The 22,056-nt window shown below is 53.3% G+C and overlaps 1 protein-coding gene across 5 annotated transcripts in view; it reads left to right on the top strand.

Annotated features, from left to right (window-relative positions):
* The window catches only part of SHMT1 (serine hydroxymethyltransferase 1), a 62,876-nt gene that overhangs the window by 39,762 nt on the left and 1,058 nt on the right, over positions 1–22,056 (top strand). For 4 of the 5 annotated variants that reach the window (XM_060081961.1, XM_060081960.1, XM_060081962.1 and 1 more), the window contains exons 2-11: positions 6,954–7,068; positions 8,441–8,586; positions 13,333–13,448; positions 13,698–13,858; positions 16,743–16,824; positions 17,209–17,421; positions 19,016–19,132; positions 20,290–20,412; positions 21,316–21,432; positions 21,863–21,973. In XM_060081961.1, the coding sequence (XP_059937944.1) occupies positions 6,973–7,068; positions 8,441–8,586; positions 13,333–13,448; positions 13,698–13,858; positions 16,743–16,824; positions 17,209–17,421; positions 19,016–19,132; positions 20,290–20,412; positions 21,316–21,432; positions 21,863–21,973 (1,282 nt within the window). In that variant the 5' untranslated portion in view covers positions 6,954–6,972. Of the gene's footprint in view, positions 1–1,634; positions 1,706–6,953; positions 7,069–8,440; positions 8,587–13,332; positions 13,449–13,697; positions 13,859–16,742; positions 16,825–17,208; positions 17,422–19,015; positions 19,133–20,289; positions 20,413–21,315; positions 21,433–21,862; positions 21,974–22,056 lie in introns of all 5 variants that reach the window. The other variant, XM_060081959.1, reaches the window with a different exon arrangement.

The following is a 22,056-nucleotide window of genomic DNA, read 5'->3' as shown; positions in this document are numbered from 1 at the left end:
GGTCGAGACCCGTGCGTGGGGGGGGGGGCGGTGGCCTCGGCCGCAGCTGCGAAGGCTCGCTTCCCGTGCTGGCGGCCGCGTTGCTCGTGGAGCACTTTAGGTTTCAGTGCAGCGCGTCACCTCGCCACAGTATCCTCACGGCGGGGCTGCAGCCGAGTGCTGTCCTGTAGCCCATTTCGCAGGCGGGGAAGGGGAGGCTCGGAGAGGGCGGCGGGCCTGGGAGCCGTTCTGCAGCCTGCACAATGGCGTAGCCCGCGCGGTGCCGCTGCACGTGCGGTCGCCTTACGGGGCGGGCCTGCGCCTGGCTTCCCCATCCCTCATCTCGGCCTAGGAGACAAGCGCTGCCCTGTGGGGTTCTTGGCCCGGGGCCCTGCGCGTCGAGGTCCAGGAAGTTAAGCGACCCTTGGTCAGCTTAGGCTGGCACAAACATGCGCTTCAGTCGGGCGAGTTGGCGGACTGGAAACACCAGTTCAGGTTCTTATGGACTCATAATTTTTTTACTTGAAGGAACATGCAGTGGACGTGGGCGATTGTGCTTTTATTTAGTGCAGTGTCACGGAAAAGAGTTGATTCTGACTCTCACTATTATAAGCCACTTAGCTTCTGAACCTGTTTCCTCCTTTATAAAGTAGGGAACACGGACAGATAGTTGTTCCCTCAGGAGACTCCTGGCTGGTCCCACTTGTGTGACAAAGGCCCAGGGAAGATCTGGGGGTATGGAGAGGCTGGTAACCTTGGCAAGTGAATTCACGTACTTGGACTGTTTTGTTGGAAGCCATCCTGGAGCCACTGCACCATGACAAAGTCATGAAGCAGCGGAAGGTGAAACTGCAAGGCAGCGCCATGCCAGGAAGGTGGACTACAGCTCTGTTGTTATGTTTTATGATAATAAATTTACATATGGGGCAATTTTGGGGGGATGTTGCTCCACGTGAAAGAAAAATTCCTCTAGGACTCCCCCTCCTGAAACTACCACAGAATGGGAAGTACCCACTAAAGCCCCGGGGAAATAGGTAAAGAATTAAGAGCCTGGAACTAAGGGGATGTTTTTATGAAAAACACCCTCTAGTATGGAGTTATGGCCATGGGCCGGAGTTCCTGATGACATAGGAAATTTATGGTTCTATTATAAAGGAAGATTAATTATAAAAAAGCAAATGACTAGAGCAGAATTGGTTGCTAGGATAGGAAGAAAAACACTGTCTCAGTTGAAGGAAACAGCGAGAAAGAGCATGCAGGGTATATTGTAAATATTTTCGTGGAACCATTGTAAAAGTTTGCCCATGCAAGAAGAGAAATAGGAACAAGTAGCTCCAACTTTTACAATTAAAATAATCATATAACTGCTTGGCTTGGTTACTAAGAAATAACCTGTGATTAATGGGAACTTGGGGAAATATTTTAATAGGACATCTAGAAACTAGGGGATATTTTTAAAAAAAATCTTTAGAATATTTTGAGATTTGATTGTGCTAAGATTGTTTGGCCACGTACCTGGTAATGTAATCAACTATAATATATAAACCTGTGATTGTAAACAATAAAGGAGAGGATGAGAGAGAGAAACATGCAATGCTGATACTTTAAGAAGTGTAATAGATTTATTTCCTTCGCCGACGCTATCCATCCCTCAGGTATCCCTGGACTCGCTGGAGTTGGACTCTGGCACTGTTTCCCTGGGGTTGAGGTGAGGATCTTGCCAGAGGTGAGTGACATTTCTCCAGTGGAAGCACCAACAGTGTAACATAGTAACCGCTGCAGTGAGTTGTGTTTTCCTGGGGTGCTCAGCTGGGGTTACTGAGTGGTAGTAACATGGCTCTAAGATCCCCAGGTGTATTTCATAACAATAGTAGCTGCTGATTTTTGAGTAGTTACTCTGCCTGGCCCTGTCTGAGTGCTCTGTGTCTGGTACCTCATTTAACTCCCAGTTAACTCAGAACTGTCGTCCCTGAGTCATATATGAGGGGACCGACAAACAGGTGTCAGCACCTGGGGCTGCACATTAGGAAGTGGGGGCGGGGCTTGAACCCCACAGGCTGCCTCTGCAGTGAGTTCAGCACAGCTCCCCCGGGTGTGGTCTTCACCGTTGGGAAATGGAGAATGGGAGGGGTCCAGCCCGTGAAATGTCCACCTGCTCTTCCATAAGGAACCTGGATCCTCTCCAGTTGGGTTTCTCTAGTTGTTAGTTTCAGACAGTTATTTCTCAAACAGGTGCACTGGGAAATAACTTGTCAGCTCTGTACTGTCAAGGTGAGACTCTGTTCTCCCATCCCAGCTCTGGCCTTTGGGCCCTCAGATCTCATCTCCTTTGTCTCTGTTTTGTTCCTGATTTGTGCCCCTCAGCAAGTGAAACCTCTTCCCATTGTAGGGCCTTTGCTTTTGGTGATGGCTCTTTCCCCCCATCTCATAAGCTTGGCTCCTTTCCGCCGTTCAGATCTTAGCTCAGACACCTTCCACGGCCGGTCTACAGAAGCCTGCCACCCATTTATTGCCCTCATAACAGTCAGTCATCACCCCCTGAAGTTATCCCGTGTATTTCTTGTTTACTTTTTTAGGGCCTGCTTTTCATAAAAGCAGGGCCTCTGTCTTGCTGACCCTAGTATTCTTAGCGCCTAGCTCAGTGCCTGGGATATAGGAGTCACTCAATAAATATTTGTTGAAGGAATGAATGAATCCATTGTAGGCTAATAGTAGTGAAGTAAAGCTCCTAAATACCAAAAGCTTATTTTTTTTTTTTTTTTTTTTTTTTTTTTTTTTTGCGGTATGCGGGCCTCTCACTGTTGTGGCCTCCCCCGTTGTGGAGCACAGGCTCCGGACGCGCAGGCTCCGGACGCGCAGGCTCAGCGGCCATGGCTCACGGGCCCAGCCGCTCCGCGGCATATGGGATCCTCCCAGACCGGGGCACGAACCCGTATCCCCTGCATCGGCAGGCGGACTCTCAACCACTTGCGCCACCAGGGAGGCCCCAAAAGCTTATTTTGAATTAAACATAGAATTACTATATGATCCAGCAATTTCACTTCTGGGCCTATACCCAAAAGAATTGAAATCAGGGACTTGATATTTGTACACCCGTGTTCATAGCAGTGTTAACTCACGATAGCCAAGAGGTGGGAGCAGCCCAGGTATCAGCAATGGATCGATGGATAAACAAAACATAGTCTATCCATACGATGGACTATTACCCAGCCTTTAAAAGGAAGGAAATTCTGACACATGCTCCAACATGCGTGAACTTTGATGACGTTATGCTATGTGAACTAAGCCAAACACAAAGGAGACATATTGTGTGATTTCATTTACACGACGTACCTGAAATAGTCAAATTCATAGAGATAGAAACTAGAATAGTTTTTACCCCAGGCTGGAGGAGAAGGGAACAGAGTATGTTTAATGGGGACAGAGTTTTAGTTTGGGAAGATGGAAGCATCCTGGAGATGACAATGGGGATGGCTGCACGACAGTGTGAGTGTATTTAATGCCACTGAACTGTGCACTTATATCACAGTTCAAAAGAGATGATAGAAGTTCAAGGTGTACTGTTTTCCAGCCAACCTCCAGACTCAAAGAATAGATGGTAGGTATGTCTTCCCTAAATATAGTATCAGTTAAAAATGATCTTCCCTCTGATCTAAAAAAGCAGTCTCAGGATCTTTGTCTCACTTGTTTGCCAGCTATCTGGGTGTCCCTCAGCCCTGACAGGCTGGCACATGAACTAACCATCACATTCAGGATCTTTGCTTTTCTTACTGTAGTTTAGAATGCCCCAGCATATAATAGATTATATCTGTAATAGATAGTATTGATTTAATTGAAACAAGTCAAAGAACTTTGAAGTTATTGTTTGAATAAAGAATTCAGGCTTCTTCGTGGTTTTAAAAAAAAGCTTAATTAGAACTCAAGTTGGGTGTGGACTGAGTACTCCATTTGGGGGATGACTTGACCTGAGTGGGAACAGGATACATGGTGGAAAACTCCCCCACGGGGTTTCAGTGAGAGCAGGGGGGCACTGCCCGCCTAGGAGAGGGTGCCGGCCGCACAGAGAACCCTCCCCGGGGTCGAGAAGGACCTGGGACTCCGAGTTTGCAACTTGGGTAAGAGAAGGGATTGCAGAGAGGGCAGAGGGCCACAGGTGGTGACTCCGAGTGAGACGAGCGAGACCACAGCTGGAGAGCAGAGACCAGTTTCTTCCTGAGCAGAGCCGGTCTGAGTGCCTCTCAGGGACGGTGGTAGATCTGACTGTCCCCTGGGGGAGGGTGGGGAGATGGGGCTCCAAAAGGACTTCAGTTACTTGGGTTGAGAAATACCTGCTCTGTGTTGCTTGCCACCTTTGAATCCTCTTTAACCTTGAGTAGTCAGTATTTAAAAGAAGCTTTTCTTTGAGATTCTAGGACCAGAGGGCCTGTTTTGTCTCTTGTGCTTTTTCTGTGGGTTTGCCACCTGCTGAGGGCACGTGGGAATCCGGGCTTGAGTTAGGAGGAGCCGTGGGCAGGGTGCCCAGAGCACCCACGTCTCTCCACGTCTGGCACAACGTGGATGAGGCCCCGGCACGGTGGCCTGTGCTGCTTCTGCTGCTGAAGCATTCGTGGCATTTAAGTCCCAGCACTCACTGTTGGGTTTGTGGGAGCGGCCGTATTTCTAATAACACTGTGCTCGTGTGTTAAAATAACGGCTGCTTCAAAAGCCCCAGTTAGGGATTTCCTGGTTAAAGTTTACTGATGGTGTCTTTTCAGTAGCTGTTCCAGAGATTAAGGAGGACCCCTGTGACTGGGGAACTATTAGCCTATTTATTTACTGGGTATATTTGTCTAGCAAATTATACTGTCTGTACTTGTGTAGGAAAACCTGCTCTTTCTGCTGTGTCTCCCCTTTACTCTCTCCACTACCAGTCACAGCACTTCTGACACCAGACACTTCCTTACCCAGCACTCCTGCCACACCAGCTGGTGTCTTAACAATTGAACTCAGTTCTGACACTAACCAGAGTTAGCACAGACCACACAGGTCAAGTGTTCCGTCCCAGCAGACAGCCTCCCCCAACCCACTTCAGGTGCCGTTGCGAGTATTGGGTCCCCAGGTGACCCACAGCTTCTGTCCGGCTTGTCTACAAATCCGAGGCTCCCAGGATCCCCCTGGACTGGAGCATTTGCTAGAGCAGCTCACAGAACTCATAGAGACACTTAGGTTCACCAGGTCGTTAAAGGATGTGACAGAGGACACAGATGAGCAGCCAGATGGAGAGAGAGGGGCACGGGGCAAGGCCGGGGAGGGTCCCCGTGGAGTTGGGGTGCATCACCCACTCGGTGTGGAATGTTCACCCACCTGGTTTGCTCCCCGAACCCCGTGCTACTGGGATGTTATGGGGGCTTCTTCCTGGAGGCCCGATGGATCATTAACCCCATTTCTAGCCCCCTCCCCTCTCTGGAGGAGTTGGGGCTGGCCATGCGGGTGCTGCGAAGCTTCTCATCATGGCCTGGTCTTTCTGGTGGCCAGTCCCCATCCAGGAGCCCGCCTGGAGTTGCCTTATCAGGACAAAAGATACTCCCATCACCCAGGGAATTGCAGGGGTTTTAGGAGCAGAGACCTATATATATATTATATATATTATATATATTATATATACACACCCAGTGCTCCGTCTGGTGTCCTCTCCTCCAACAGCCACTGTCCAGACTGAGGCCCCCCCCAGCTCTAGTCCTTGTGGCTCGGTTATCCACCTGCATTTAGTGTGCTTGCTCTGTTCCCTGCTCGCCTCCCCCGGTAAGCGCCATGAAGGTTTGGCCCGTTTGGTTCCCACTGTGTTCCCAATCCCAATGCCATGGCTGCTGCAGCCCTCCATCAAGTAGTTGTTGAGGGAAAGAATTTGAAATGAAAACTTAACCTAATTCATGGAGAGCACTGAAAAGCTGCCAACTATTGATTAAAGGAGGTAAGTTCCTGTAAATATTTAAGCTCTCACTTGAGCAGAAATACCACTGAGCTCAAATGCTCATTCTTTGTGGGAACGCATGTTAAGACACACGCCTGTCCAGTTGGCTGTACTGCAGTGATGCCGAATCCAGGCGTGTGCCTCTGACCATGGTTCTTACGGGAGGCCTGGTTCCAGCCAGCGCGCGCTTTACCTGCAGCCCCGGCGGCGGGACACTGGGTGCGTGGAGTGTGAGCTGGGGTTTGAGTCCGTCCTCCGTGGCCAGTGGGCTCTGCAGCCCTTGGCTAAGGTACTTTTCTGAGTCTCGTTTTCAGTACTTGAAAAATGGAAGGAATAATACATAAGCCAGCAATTCACTTGCTCATTTGGCAAATATTACTCCTGTATGGCTGTGCCTGGTACTGTGGGAGATTTTTAAAAAGTAACCCTCAGTCCTTGCCTTCAAGGAAGCTGGCTTAGAGCTAAGCCACAACTAGGATAAGTTCAGCTGTGAACAGGGGATGTCGGGCTCCCTGAGGCTGGTTCGGCCTCGAGGCAAGGAGGGCGGGTCTCCTGATGAACTGGTGACCAGCTGGGAGCCCTCGTGGTGGTTCTGCAAGAGTCCTCGTGGTCTCCGGGTGTGTCAGTACTTTGGCGACTTGGGAACTGACAGGTGGTACTGAGCTGTGACTGAGGGTTTTTTACGTATTTATTTTTGGCTGCGTTGGGTCTTCGTTGCTGCATACAGGCTTTCTCTAGTTGCGGCGAGCAGGGGCTACTCTTTGTTGCCGTGCATGGGCTTCTCATTGCAGTGGCTTCTCTTGTTGCAGAGCAGAGGCTCTAGGCACACGCGCTTCAGTAGTTGTGGCACGCGGGCTTAGTACTTGTGGCGCACGGGCTTAGTTGCTCCGCGGCATGTGGGATCCTCCCAGACCAGGGCTCGACCCGTGTCCCCTGCATTGGCAGGCGGATTCTTAACCACTGAACCACCAGGGAAGCCCCAAGCTGTGACTGAGTTTAATGTTGGAAGTTTTCCCATTTTTAGGCGACTCTGAACCAGCGCGATGGCGACTCCCGTCAATGGAGCCCCCATGGATGCCAACTTGTGGTCCTCGCATGAGAAGATGCTGGCGCAGCCCCTGAAAGACTGCGACATGGAGGTGAGGCTGCGGGTCCTCTCGGGTGTTCTGATGTTGGAGGCCCTTGTTCAGACCTCTAGTTCTCACTAGAAATAAACCGTGTTTGGGACAGCCTTGTGGTTCGGGTAAGAGGGCGGATTTATAGGCAATGGCTGCAAAGTGGCTAAAAGTCCTTTGAGGGTAAATTTAAATATTTGAGTTTCTGCGAAGTGCAGAGCACTGTGCTGGCTGCTCCCAAGGGAAGGGGGACCGGCCGGTCATTGAGATTTGACCTTACGTTTTTCCTTACATTCAGAGGAGTATTTCAGTTTTATTTATTTATTTTTATTTTTATTTTTTTTGCGGTACGCGGGCCTCTCACTGTTGTGGCCTCTCCCGTTGCGGAGCACAGGCTCCGGACGCGCAGGCTCAGCGGCCATGGCTCACGGGCCCAGCCGCTCCACAGCATGTGGGATCTTCCCGGACCGGGGCATGAACCCGTGTCCCCTGCATCAGCAGGCGGACTCTCAACCACTGTGCCACCAGGGAAGCCCCAGAGGAGTATTTCTAGCAGCATCTTTTATTTACGTATTTTTACAACAGCTTTATATGTGAGATGAGTGAATGCACTTACCATACGAGTCACCCATTTAAAGTACACAATTCAGTGGTTTTTAGAGTATTCACGATCACTTTTAGAACCTTTTAATCCCTTCAAAAAGAAACCTCAAACCCATTAGCAGTCACCCCATCCACCCCCCAAATTCCCACCCCTAGGCAACCACTGGTCTATTTTCTGTCTCTGCGGATTTATCTAAACATTTATTTTAAGGAAGGGGAGCAAGGAACAAGGTTTAGGAGGGAAAACTTGGCGAACTGTAGGGATGAAAAGAACAAGATGGGGGCTTCCCTGGTGGTACAGTGGTTGGGAGTCCGCCTGCTGATGCAGAGGACACGGGTTCGTGCCCCGGTCTGGGAAGATCCCACATGCCGCGGAGCGGCTGGGCCCGTGAGCCATGGCCGTTGAGCCTGTGCTCCGCAACGGGAGAGGCCACAACAGTGAGAGGCCCACATACCGCAAAAAAAAAAAAAAAAAAAAAAAAAAAAGAACAAGATGGTATAGAATTTAAAGTTCTGTGGGATATGTGTTTTAAGGATCATCTTCTCTTCCATCGTTTTGTCTTCCTTAATTCATTTCCTATTAATTCCTTGCCAGGTGCTAAAAGCTTTGAGGAAGATTTCCTCTGTTCCTTAGGTGCTGTGGGAATCACCTTAGTCTGGTTATGCTCGGCTTCTGAGGGCAGAGTATGAGTGTGTAATAGTGTCTCTTCTCTTTACTTGGTTATAGCTTTGATCAGAGCAAAACGTTCAACTGAAACGTCCCAGTGTTCAGCGCCTGTTTTCTTCTCGTCAGGTGTACAGCATCATTAAGAAGGAGAGTAACCGGCAGAGGGTCGGACTGGAGCTGATCGCCTCAGAGAACTTTGCCAGCCGGGCTGTTCTGGAGGCCCTGGGTTCTTGCTTAACCAACAAGTACTCCGAGGGGTACCCGGGCCAAAGGTACGTGAGTGTCATCCAGGCCTGCCTCCGAGGCAGTGAAATCAGGATGGAGTCTAAAACTGTGGAAATTTCAGCAAACAGCCAGGTTCTCAACAGTGGGGCCTTCTGTTTCCTCTCTTACAATTCCCAGAGGGTGGCAGCACCAATGCTGTCGGGGCAGGATAGTCGGGGTCCGTTGGAACCATCCCCCTGGGGCCTTTCTGGAATAACAGCAAGGCCCGAAGGTGCAGCTGCCGGCTGTGGCTGAACCTCCAGAGGAATGTCAGAGCTTAGTGGAAGGTTGTGTGGGGAATCGCATCCGTAGCAGGAAGGGGACCCCTAAGTGAAGATAACCTCTCATACTAGAAAGCGTTTCTGCATTTTCAATGCTGGATTTACCTACCCAGTGATTTCAGTCAACTCCTTCACCCTGAGAACCACAAGAAGTCATATTCATTTTTGGTTTTTATTACAGTCATCATCAGGCAAAGATGGTGATTCCAGAATTTAACACGAGGTTTTTGCAAATTTGTACACTTGTGTCCCAAAGGACACGGAAAAGGGAGGGTCACCTTGGAGTGGAGATGCCATTCTACACTGATTAGAGGGTCAGCACTTTTGGCCCCCGACGCCCAACCCCCTGGGAGGGGCAGGGCGGGGCAGCCAGAGGGCAGTGGTTGTGGCTCACACACCTCCCTTACCTTGTCGCATCATTAAGCTGTTCCCAAGGTGAGTCCTTCGTGATAGACCAGTGATCATAAGTAAAGCACTTTCCTGAGTCCCGAGTTGCTCCAGTGAATTAACCAACCTGAGGGGGTTGTGAGCACCCCAGAATTTGTAGCCACCTTGGGCAGCAGTGCGGGTGGCCTGGTGACCGGGGACTTTCTCCTGATGTCTGAAGTTGGGGGTAGACTTGTGGGCCTGAGCCCTCAGCCTGTGGGTCCGTGCTGACTCTGGGTGATCAGTGTCGGAACCGAGTGGAATCACTGAACACCTAGTTGGTGTCCGAGAATTGGCCGTTGATGTTGGAAAACCACACACACTCCAAACCCCAGACTGCCCCGGGGGTTCCGGCATTTCCAGCTTACCTTGTAGAAAATGCTTAGGTGCCTCTGCAGAGAGGTGTGGTACAGAAGCCTTGCTGCTTCCTGCTGGGGCTGAGGGTGCCGTGGCCACAGCAGTACCCCCCCCAGCCCTGTTCCCATGGCGACATGAGTGAGGGGCATCTGCTCTGGAGGGTCAAGTCGACTTGAAGATCGTGGCTTGGATCCCAGGCCAAAACCGAATCCCTAGCTCAGAACAGAATGGGGCGCCAGGGCAGGTGGGGGCAGGGGGGAGGAGGGGATGGAGGGGAAAGTCGGGGTGGGGAGGGACAGCAGCCGGGACCCCGTTGCTGCTCCCTGAGCACTCTCTGACTTTCTTCACCCCCGAGCCTCATTTTATCACATTTTAGCAGCGTGAAGCATGGTCACATGCCCTCATTTTTAGGTATCCACAGCCCGACCACAAAGTAAGCATGCTCACCCCTTTTCAGATAAGGACTTGGGGAATATGTGAAGGAGGCTGCTCCAGTCCTATGGGCCCTGTTGCCACGTGGCTCCTGCCACAGCTCCCCTCCCAGCTGCCTCTGTGGGAGACTTGCAGTGAGCTCAGATCCCGTCCTGTCTTTGCTCCCCTGGAAAATGGTGCAGCCTGACATCCTGCCAGTCCACAGCTCTGTCCCTGGCGTGGGCTGCTCTCCCGCAAGCTGTGGGAGACCAGGCCCTTTGGGTCACAGAGCAGGGAGCGTGAGGCAGAAGGGACCCTCCAGATCAGTCCGCGAAGCCCCTTTCAGCTGTAAGATTAGTTCTGTGGTTCTCACTTCCTTCCCTGAACCAAATAAGACTGTTGTTAAAAACTTAAATAGGTGTGTAGATAATTAACTCATTTATTCATGGTAAAATACTCTTTTAAGAGGTGATTATTAACCATTTTCATTTTCATGTTTTGTTAGTAACGTCAGTTAACCTTTTGGAACATTATTAGTGATCAGAGTTAATATTTGAAAATAATATTGATCTAGCATTAACAGCTGCCTGATACAAGTTGAAAAACAAAGTTCTGGTTTTTATTTTGTATCACAGTTTTATTGAGATGTAATATGTGTGCCGTTCAGTCTCCCTCAGGTAAAGTGTTCAATTCTTTGGACCCCAAGAGTATGGTAGAAGGGTATCGGGGCTTTGTGCCATTCCCGACACAGCTCCCAGATCCCTTGAGCAGCTTTTGTTACTCACGATGAGTCCTCCCCACCGAACCTAGTGTGGGTTAAGGGGGTGGCACTTGGTGGCCCCTCGAGCGCTTCGGGATGGGGGCTGGTGGCCTGACTGGAGAGCTGGAGACCCAGTCAGTCGTGGCAGCCGATCTCACCAGTCAGACGTCATAGTACCCTGAGCAGCGGGGCTTGGGGACTGTGCTGCCTGGCAGACACATCAAGGTGCTGGGAGGGTGGTGCCTGGGGGGCAGCGTGGAAGCTCCAAGCCCCTTCCCCATACCCTGCCCATGCATCTCTTCATTTGTCCTGAGTTGTGTCCTTTATTTTATTTATTTATTTATTTATTTTTAATATTTATTTTATTTATTTATTTTTGGCTGCATTGGGTCTTCATTGCTGTGTGCGGGCTTTCTCTAGTTCCGGATAGCGGGGGCTACTCTTTGTTGCGGTGCACGGACTTCTCATTGCGGTGGCTTCTCTTGTTGAGGAGCATGGACTCTAAGCGCACGGGCTTCAGTAGTTATGGTGCGCGGGCTCTAGAGTGCAGTCTCAGTAGCTGTGGTGCATGGGCTTAGTTGCTCCGCGGCATGTGGGATCTTCCCGGACCAGGGCTTTAACCCTTGTCCCCTGCATTGGCAAGCGGATTCTTAACCACTGTGCCACCAGGGAAGCCCAAGTTGTGTCCTTTATAATTAACCGGGAACAGTAAGTAAGGTGCCGCCCTGAGTTCTGTGAGTCCTTCTAGCAATTGCTGGACCTAAGGGGGTGTTACAGGAACCCCAGGCTCATCACACGGAATGGGGGGCCCCGAACCTTGCAGGTCCTGTAGGTCTGGCGCTAACTCGGGGCAGCTAGGCCAGAACTGAACTGTAGGGCAATAGGGTTGTCAGAGCTGGTCGGTGTGAGGGAAAAAACCCCCACACGTTTGGTGTCTGAAGTGTTGTGAGGACGCATACCGTAAAAGTTACCATTTTTAAGTGAAAACTTCAGTGACATTAAGTACACTCTCGATATGGTGACCATCCATCTCCAGAACTTTTTCATCTTGTGGAATCAAAGCTCTGTACCCATGAAACAGTAACTCTGGCCAACAGGCATACGCAAGATGTTTAGCATCGCTAACCATCGGGGAAATGCCAATCAAAACCATGGTGAGGGCCTCCCTGGTGGTACAGTGGTTGAGAGTCCGCCTGCCGGTGCAGGGGACACGGGTTCATGCCCCGGTCCGGGAAGATCCCACATGCCGTGGAGCGGCTGGGCCCATGAGCCATGGCCGCTGAGCCTGCGCATCCGGAGCCTGTGCTCCGCAACGGGAGAGACCACAGCAGGGAGAGCCCCGCGTACCACAAAAAAACAACAAACAAACAAAAAACACAGTGATATACCACCTCACACCCCCTAGGATGGCTACCATCAAAAAAACAAAATGACAATTGTTGGCAAGGATGTGGAGAAACTGGAAGCCTCGTGCACTGTTGGTGGGAATGTGAAACGGTGCTGCCACTATGGAAAACAGTATGGAGGTTCCTAAAAATAACTAAAAATAGAACTATCATATGACCCAGCAATCCCACTCCTGGGTGTTTAGCCAATAGAGTTGAAAGCAGGACTTCAAATAGATATTTGTACACCCATGTTCATTGCAGTATTATTCACAAGCACCAAAAGGTGGAAGCAACCTGAGTGTCCACTGATGGATGAGTGGATACACAAACTGGTCCATCCATACACTGGAATGTCCTTCAGCCTCAAAAAAGAAGGAAACCCTGACACTTGTTTCAACATGGATAAACCTTGAGGACGTTATGCTCAATGAAATAAACCAGTCACAAAAAGACAAATACTATATGATTCCACGTAGATGAAGTTCCTGGAATTGTCAGAACAAAGTAGAACTGTGGATTCCAGGGGCAGGAGGGGGTGGGGAGCTGCTATTCAGTGGGTACAGAGTTTCAGGTTTGCAAGATGCAAGTGTCCTGGAGATCTGTTCCACAGCAACGTGAACGTACTGTCAATGTAACACTACTGAACTGAATGCTTGAAAATGGTTAAGACAGCAAATTTTATGTTACGTGGTTTTCACTATACTCAAAAAATGTATACACGTTTAGTTTAAAATTTTTAAAGCTGTTTGTGACCACAAGGCCTAAGTGTTAAAATTTTCTTCTGGATTGAGTTAGTACAAGTATTAGTATACAAATAATAAAAAATACAAATGCATGATAAATTTTGATATGGAATTACTCAACCAAAAGTAAAATTTTATTAGAATGCAACCACTTTTCCCCACCCCGCCCCTGTGAATTGACTCCTGTAGGCACCTTACATAGGTGATCACACAGCCATGCCAGTGTCCCTAAGGTCCATCCGCCCCTCCTTACAGATGGGCAGACACAGCCCCCTGGGCGCTGGCGGAAGCTGTCGCGTGGGTTCAGGGTGTGCATTCTCACCCTTGCTCCTCCGTCCTCAGTGCAGACGTGGGCTGCGTGGGCTCACGTCCCCTGCCTTCCCCGCAGGTACTACGGCGGAACGGAATTCATCGACGAGCTGGAGGTCCTCTGTCAGAAGCGAGCGCTGCAGGTCTATGGCCTTGACCCCCAGGGCTGGGGAGTCAATGTCCAACCCTACTCAGGTAATCACCACGTCCAGACAGGCCTGGGCAGACCCCTTCCTGCCAGCCTCCTGGGGATCCCACTGGGCTTGGGGTCTTCCCCTATCGCCCTCGGCTGCTAGCTGCACGAGCGCCTCCCGGGCAGCCCCCGTCTCTGAATGTCCCCACCTGGGGCCAGAGGAGTGCATCGTGGCCAGGCCTGTTCTGGCCACCCTGGTCGATGGCCTTGTGGGCAGGAGTAATCACACCTCCCTGGTCTGCCCGCTCCAGGCTCCCCAGCAAACTTCGCCGTGTACACAGCCCTGGTGGAGCCCCATGGCCGCATCATGGGCCTGGACCTGCCCGATGGGGGCCACCTGACCCATGGGTTCATGACCAACAAGAAGAAGGTCTCTGCTACATCCATCTTTTTCGAATCTATGCCCTACAAGGTACAAGTGCGTCTCTCCGCAGTTCCACAGCCTGTTCTCAAAGCCTCCAGCACTGGGTGCGCCCATGGGAATATGGAGCTTCGTTCCCAGGCACCTCAGGAAGTACCCATGCCACTGTCCTTTCCCTGCCCTGGGGACCCTCGGGCGCTCAGGGCTTGCAGGGGCCGGAGTGCTAGGGGCTGAGCTGAGGCGCAGGGAGACGGGCGGGGAGGCGACTGCCCAGGGCTTTCAGCCGCAGTCGGGGTGCTGGCTGGTCCAGAACCGGGGAGAGGGGGTGACAAACAGACCCCCCAGGGGTGGCCCCAGCACACAGCCCTCCACGCCGGCCGAGTCCCTGCAGCTGGGGAGCTAGAGCCGGGGCTGTGCGGCCACCCACGCCTGGCATGGTGAGAGTAGCCTGTGTCTACACCGCCGCCCCCGCCAGACCTGACTTCACCCAGCTGCACCCAATACCCACCTGTGCCCAGCATGGGACCGGCCCTCGTCATCACAAACAGTGTGGTCAAAAACCACATGTAAGGTTGGTGGGCTTGCAGAGGCATGGCGGCTTATCAACAGGGATGACCAGAGTGGGGTGGACAGCAGGTAACCTGCATCGTGGCTTGTGGTGCGGTTGTGCACAGGGTGCTGCTTCCTTGTGTCCGGACCCGTCTCTGGTGTTTCTTGTCGAATGGCCGTTCTTGGTCATTTCCACGTGGCCCCCGCCCCCGCCACCGACCGAGCCTCGGCAGCCGCGCAGCACTACGCTCGCTGAGCTAACTTTGCTCTTCGAAAAATCCAGCCAGCGGGTTCCCTCCTCTGCCCACCGGGCTGCCTCCCTGCCAGGTCCCTCCCCAGCCCCTGCCCTCTCTGTGGGACTGTCACCTCCCGGCAGTCGCCCCACACGGGCAGAGAGAGGAACCGCAGCAGGAATCTCTCCTCTCCTCTCCACTCCCTGTTGCTGCTCTGGCCCCTCTGTAGTTTGTGATGAATGCCTGTGAATCCCTCCAGGAGCTGTTGTATTGTTGAATTTTCAAGATTTAAAAAGATACAAAAAACCTTTTTAAAAAATCCCACAAATTTAAAAAGCAAAATGTGGAGGGAGAGAGTAGCAACAGATTTTTTTTTTTTTGGTAATCAATCTCTTTTAAAACTTTTTGAGAATTATGTCCAGTTTTTTACTGTGGGTCAGCTGTTGATTTTTTATTAAGACAACAGTTTCGGGCTTCCCTGGTGGCGCAGTGGTTGAGAGTCCGCCTGCCGATGCAGGGGACACGGGTTCGTGCCCCAGTCCGGGAAGATCCCACATGCCGTGGAGCAGCTGGGCCCGTGAGCCATGGCCGCTGAGCCTGCGCGTCCGGAGCCTGTGCTCCGCAACGGGAGAGGCCACAACAGTGACAGGCCTGCGTACTACAAAAAATAAAATAAAATAAAAAAATCAAAATGACACTCAAGGGCTTCCCTGGTGGCACAGTGGTTGAGAGTCCACCTGCTGATGCAGGGGACACGGGTTCGTGCCCCGGTCTGGGAAGATCCCACATGCCGTGGAGCGGCTAGGCCCATGAGCCATGGCCGCTGAGCCTGCACGTCCGGAGCCTGTGCTCTACAATGGGAGAGGCTGCAACGGCGAGAGGCCCGCGTACCGCAAAAAAAAAAAAAAAGACAACAGTTTCTTCACCGAGTGCAGGTGACTGGGGAGGAACCGGTTCACGCCCTTGAAACAAAGCCCCAGAGCATCCTTCAGCTGCTCCCAGCGCTGTCTCACGTGAGCTCTGTAACTGTGCTAAGCTGTAGGCACCTTTTTCATTTGGAAAGGGCACCCACCCAACCTGAATCCTACCCCCGCTGAGGGCAGGGGCTTCCAACCACCTCATCCCCAGGGGCTCCCTTGCCCCTAAAGTCTCCCTACAGCGACCCCTCTGTGGTTATACCCACTCCCCAGCACAAGTGCTTTAACACAACTTTAATAAACTGAAATTACTAAGAAATGTGTTCCCCCCCGCCACCCCGAGAAAAAAAAGTTTTGTGTTTTACATGCTGCACATGGATCCCTGGTCTGCTGGGAAGGGATTTCTGTGTGTGGGGTGAGGTCGGCACCCAGGTGACAGGTCGGCACCTACCTGGCCTAGTGCTGTGACAGGAAGGCCTCCTTCCTGCAGGGCCCCCCGTCCTCACCATGCGGGTGGCCTTCCAGCACAAAGGATTCTGCTTCTGGGCTCAGTTCTGTCCGTCAGATCATCCTGCAAGCACACGCTGCCTTAATTACTCTTTTAGGTGTTTTTAAGTTTTTCTCAATAGTGCTTTGTGCAGAGGTCTTGTTCATCTTTTGTTAAATATTTTACAGTTTTTCGAAACTAATGTAATGATATTAAAATTTCGTTTTCTATTTTTTCCTGCTTATATATATATACACACAAATATAATTGACCTTTGTTTTTCAGCCCTCTATCCGGGGGCCTTGCTGATCCATTACTGGTTCTAAGGGGCTCACCTCTGGTGCCCAGGCCCTCGTGGTGCACAATCGAAGTGCCCGAGTAGCGTCGGCCTGGGTGGCCTTTGGGTCCCCGAGCCTTTCTCTCTTCTTTTCGCCTCATGTGTCTGGACTAGACGGACATGGGGTGAGGCGGCGGGGCCTTTGCACCTGCACACGTGCTGCGTGTTTGTCCCTCTGGTTCCTTCTGCGGCGAGTCAGGAGCAGGGCTTGCTCTTCCCCCAGGACCCCCAGGGCATCCTGTCCGAGAGCCATGATGCCTGGTTGCCTAAGCGCTTGTGCCCCGTCTCGCCCTCAAATCCTGGTTGGCCGCGAGGGCAGCAAAGAGCTCTGGGCAGGTGGAGGGAGTCCTCTTACCCTCGACAGCCAGGCAGGAGGAAGTGGCCCAAGCCCCCGTCTCCGTGCTGTCCACAGGTGAACCCCGACACGGGCTACATCAACTATGACCAGCTGGAGGAGAACGCCCGCCTCTTCCACCCGAAGCTCATCATTGCAGGTGAGGAGCCCGGCAGGGCCCCAGCCCCTGTCAAACAAGCTTGTGTGCTGTTCCCACCCTGTCCTCACTCGCTGCTGGTTTCTGCCACGCAGCTGAGCTGCTTGGGTCTGTTTCCTTTTCTCTCAGGACTGTTAGTCCTGCGCTGTTCCCCAGAAGCATCTGGACATGTTGGCCCCTGCCTAGTTGGGCTGGTAATGGCCAGGGGCCGCCCCAGCCACGCAACACGGGCAGAGAGCAGGGGGTCGCCTTTGGCACAGGCGGGATTTGCAGGCGTCCCTCGTTTCCATCCTCAGGCCTTAGAGGGGGCAAGGCCGGCTTCCAGACACCGTGCCCAACCGAGGCGGCTCTGCCCTCAAGCTGACTGTGTCACCCTTGCCGTCTCAGGGACCAGCTGCTACTCCCGGAACCTGGACTATGCCCGGCTGCGCGAGATCGCTGACGACAACGGGGCGTATCTCATGGCCGACATGGCCCACATCAGCGGGCTGGTGGCAGCCGGCGTGGTGCCCTCCCCCTTCGAGCACTGCCACGTGGTGTCCACCACCACCCACAAGACCCTGCGGGGCTGCCGCGCCGGCATGATCTTCTACAGGAAGGGTGCGCTCCTGGGGGGCCGGGGCTGCCTTTCTCCTTGGGGCCCACAGTCAGTTTAGGGAGCCGGGAAGACTGAGCCAGATGCTGTAAAGAGCAGGAAGCCCTGAGCACAGCTGTCCAGGTCCGGGGGAAGGGGGAAGGGGAAGGGTGTCCTGGGGGCCAGCGTCCTGTGGCTCAACTTATCCTGTTGGGTGGAAGATGTTGGGGTGACAGGAGGGTGTGCGTGGCTGGCGGGGCTCCAGGAGACCTCGCGGTGCAGCGTTATTTTGGTGAACTTACTGTAGCATGTTTCTCCCAGAGAAGGACTCAGTAATCAAACCATAAGACACTGATGTGTAAACTGTAGTTTGAGTGAGGAATTCCTCGCTTGAGTGAGGGTTTCTCCTTCCCATAATGGAGCCTCCGTGTATGTGTCCCCTTATTTGGGATTCCCATTCCTGAGAAGCAGGATTAGGGTCCCATAGTCTTCAGTCCCGGTGCACTAACCTCACGTCAGCAGAGAGAACCCCCCTCTGGTGACCGCATCTCTCTTTACCCCCTGTGGGACCCCCTTGCCCAGCCGCTGGCCGGTACTCGATACACCACGTGCCCACTGGGCTTCTCTGGGCCCTGCTGCCTCTGTGCCCCTCAGAGGCCCCTCCTCAGTTGTGTTCAGGTTTCTGAGGCAGGCGGCCTTTCCCACCCGCTGGGGAGACATTTGTTTTCCCCAGTGTATGTTGGTGACATTCGATTGACCCTCCCGGCGGAGCACGTCCTGGCTCTGCCATGGATGTGCTGTGTGATCTTCGGCTAGTTGTGCAGCCTCTCTGTGCCTCAATTCCTCACCTCCAGAGTAGGGATCATAATAATAGTGCCTGTCCCTGGGGACTGCTGTCGTGAGGATCGAATGAATGAATTTAGGGAAACTGCTCAGAGCAGTTGCTGGCTCACAAGAAGCTCCATGGAGACACTGGCAGCTCTTATTATTGGTCCTTAACTTTTCTCAGAAAGGAAGCTTCTCCGTTTCTGGCCAAATGAGTCACGTCTCCCCCAAAGGAGTCACCTTGGAAGACTGCTCTCTTGGACAGTTCTTTGAGGAAATATGCCCGAGGCATATTCTTTGTTACTATCAGTGGAGGAACATTTTCATCCTTCCTTTCACCTCTGTGTGTGTGTGTGTGTGTGTGTGTGTGTGTGTGTGTGTGTGTGTGTGTGTGTGTGTGTGTGTGTGTGTGTGTGTGTGTGGCTGCATTGGGTCTTTGTTGCTGCACGCGGGTTTTCTATAGTTACGGTGCATGGGCTGCCAAGCACGGGCTCTAGGCACGTGGGCTCAGTAGTTGTGGCACACGAGCTTAGTTGCTCCGTGGCATGTGGGATCTTCCCAGACCAGGGCTCAAACCCGTGTCCCCTGCACCGGCAGGCGGATTCTTAACCACTGCACCACCAGGGAAGCCCCTTCCTTTGACCTTTGAAGGGTGGTTCCCCCACCCAGCCCCCCTGGGAGCAAGCACCCTCCCTGGCCAGCAGCATCGCCTCCAGGAGTGGGGCCGGGTCTTTGTCCAGGTGGGGAGAAAACGGGGGATCGCCTGTCCCATGTCCCGTGTTGTCTTCTGTCCAGGAGTGCGCAGCGTGGACCCGAAGACGGGCAAAGAGACTCGCTACAACCTGGAGTCACTCATCAACTCTGCCGTGTTCCCAGGCCTGCAGGGGGGGCCCCACAACCACGCCATTGCTGGTAACGCAGACCCACCCTGCCCAGGCCCCGCGGCCACACACCTCAGGCGGTTCCCCCATAGCCCGTCCCCCAGAGTGTGTGCACTGTCTAAGAGGTGCTAACGAGGCAGGGAAGGGGAGCAGTGCATGTCACCAGGGACAGAGGTGATGGCCACTCCACTGAGTCGGGCAGGCCCCACCTGAGCCCCTGAGAAACCACGGGGAGGGGACCTGACAACGGAAGACTGCACAGCTCAAGGAGCACGTGAGCGGGCGGGTGGCCCTCCCCTGGTCTCCTGGCCTCCAGGGGAGGGAACGGCGACACCTGTGTCTGACCCTCGGCCTTGACTTTGGGGCCACGCTGGTACCTCCTAGATCCTATTCCATGATGGCCCAGCAGCTGTCATAGACATACTCCTTCTCTGGTTGTACCCGAGCCTTAGAAAATCTGATGACCTCAGAGCTTTTACTCCGTCTTTGGAGCAAAGCAGTTGGTGGAGGAGCCAGGACAAAGGTGTCCCGTCCCCATTGGGAGACCGTCAGAAGTACCGGTGTGTGCAAGGGGTGTGCAGGGAGCAGTGAAGGGGGAGTTTTAGGCTCGAGTGGGCAGGGGCGGCTCCCCTTATACCCACCCACTTAGCGCCCTCCAGTGGTGGGAGGCCAGCCCTCCAGCCTCTCCAGGCCGTTTTCCACACACGGACTGGGGGCTCCTGTGCCAGGACGTGGGCACATGGTTTGCATCCTCCTCCATCTTCTGCGCCCCTTTAAGCAACCCTGGGGATCGAACAAGGTCCCAGAGGAGTCTGGGTGTGCAGGTAGATCAGGCCTGTACCTCTCATCTGGGCTCTGTTCTGAAAGGTGCATAATTTGGCATCAAAGCATCAGCAGCTAAGTGATCCGTTTACACACGTTGAGCTTAAAAAGGACATAAAATCCATCTTGCTGGGAACAGCTCTCCCCTGGTGATTTCCTTAGCCTGAAATTTCATGCTGGAGAGAAGCCGCCTCAAAAGCACTTGCTCAGAGAGAGGTCTGAGGCTTAGCCGGGTAATTGCAGGGTTAAAAGGGATCATTTTGGGAGGAGATGTAACCCACCGCCCTAGGTGACACTGAGAAGCTGGGAAGCCCAAGTGGAGACGGGTGTTTCTTTGACTCACGGTCTGTCTTCATCTCCTGCCAGGGGTGGCGGTGGCTCTGAAGCAGGCCATGACTCCGGAGTTCAGAGTCTACCAGCGCCAGGTGCTGGCCAACTGCAGGGCTCTGGCCGAGGCCTTGATGGGGCTGGGCTACAAAGTGGTCACAGGTACGACAGGAACCGAGCCCCGAGGGTGTCCTTGCTCCTTGGGGCTGCTCGAGTCTTGTCCTGGCCCTGTCAGGGTGTGGCTATAGGGTCGTGGCCTGGGCACGGTGGCCGCAGCCTTGGGGTGACTCGGGATCCCCTCAGCTCTGTATACACGACCTCGTTCAAACCTCGAGACAGCCTTGGGAATCACTGGTCTTATTTTACAAATGGGCGTCTGAGGTTCCTAAAGCCACGCTGCAAGCAAGGGGGCTGTGGGTCCAGAGCCGTGCATCCGCTTAGGCCACATGCGTCTTTGAAGCCGTGGTCATCGCCTAAGTCAGCGATGGGGATCTAGTTAACCCGGGGATTAATCAGAGTTCAAAGTGAAGATCAGGTGCTTGGAAGATTCCTTGGGCCGTTACAGAAAGTTCTTCCATATCTCTTCTGCACCACTTTGAAAATACTATCATCCTCGTAGGATTGGGGTTGCAGCACACAGTGGGCTGTCAGTGTCTGCACCTGACGTGCCCATCACCCTGTCACCTAGATCGCCCACTGCCCACTACTCTGAGTCCCCCTTAGAGGGAGCCTTGAGGGTGGACTTAGAAGGGGGACATTCCCAGATGACGTCATCACCCCAACAGGCTTCCAGGCGCTGCCCTGGCACCTGACAGGTTGGGACGTGGCAGTGGGCCGTCTGGGCTGGCCGTTTGCCCTCAGCCCCCTCTGCATCCTCAGGTTCCCTTTTTAAACTACTCTGTGCTTCTTCTCAAACTCTTGAGGCCCTGGGGTATGTGGTCTTTAGCAGGTGATGAAATCCCCACAGGACACGTGGTGGGGGTCACACCCCCCCATTTCTTTGGAAGAGAAAGATCCCTTGGCTCAGCACGGGGTCGGCTTCCATGTGTCTAACCTGGTTTCCAGATGGTTCTGACAACCACTTGATCCTCGTGGACCTCCGCTCCAAAGGCACGGACGGCGGCCGGGCTGAGAAGGTGCTGGAAGCCTGTTCCATTGCCTGCAACAAGAACACCTGCCCAGGTGAGCGTCCTCAGCCCTCTTCTGTGTGCACCTCTCAAGGCCGATGGTGACTTGGCTCTGGGGACAAGATGTGCAGCGTTGGACAGGAGCCAGGCCGTGCCCCCCTGCCCGCCCCCTCTGACGCGGCGCTGACTCCGCTGGGGACGGAGAGGGAGAGGGAGGCTGGGGCCTCTGGAAAACCGGCTGCATTTCTCAGCGGGTCGTGAATAAGAGGTGGGCGACGCCCCTCAAACCCAGACAGATGCTGCCCTGGTGTCAGGAGCAAGGACCACGTCGCAAAAGGCGGCTCTCCTGATATTTCAAGTAGCGCAGCCGAGGTGTGAGCCAGCATCCATGGGCCTATTCCTTTTGCCCACGAGCCCCTTCCCAGTGCCCGATGGTCAGTGGGGAGATGGGTGCAGCCCAGGGACAGAACCTGTTTCTATTGAAGGTGACAAAAGCGCCCTGCGGCCCAGTGGACTGCGCCTGGGGACCCCGGCGCTGACATCCCGAGGACTCTTGGAAGAAGATTTCCAAAAAGTTGCCCATTTTATTCACAGAGGTGAGGAGAGGCATGGACACTGGCCGCGTGGGGCTGTGCGGTCGGGATGAAGGACGGCTCTGCGTCAAGGCTGGAGCAGGGCC

Source organism: Mesoplodon densirostris, chromosome 18, assembly GCF_025265405.1.
Source record: "Mesoplodon densirostris isolate mMesDen1 chromosome 18, mMesDen1 primary haplotype, whole genome shotgun sequence".
Taxonomy (NCBI): Eukaryota; Metazoa; Chordata; class Mammalia; order Artiodactyla; family Ziphiidae; genus Mesoplodon; species Mesoplodon densirostris.
This window is presented reverse-complemented; position numbering and strand designations above follow the sequence as displayed.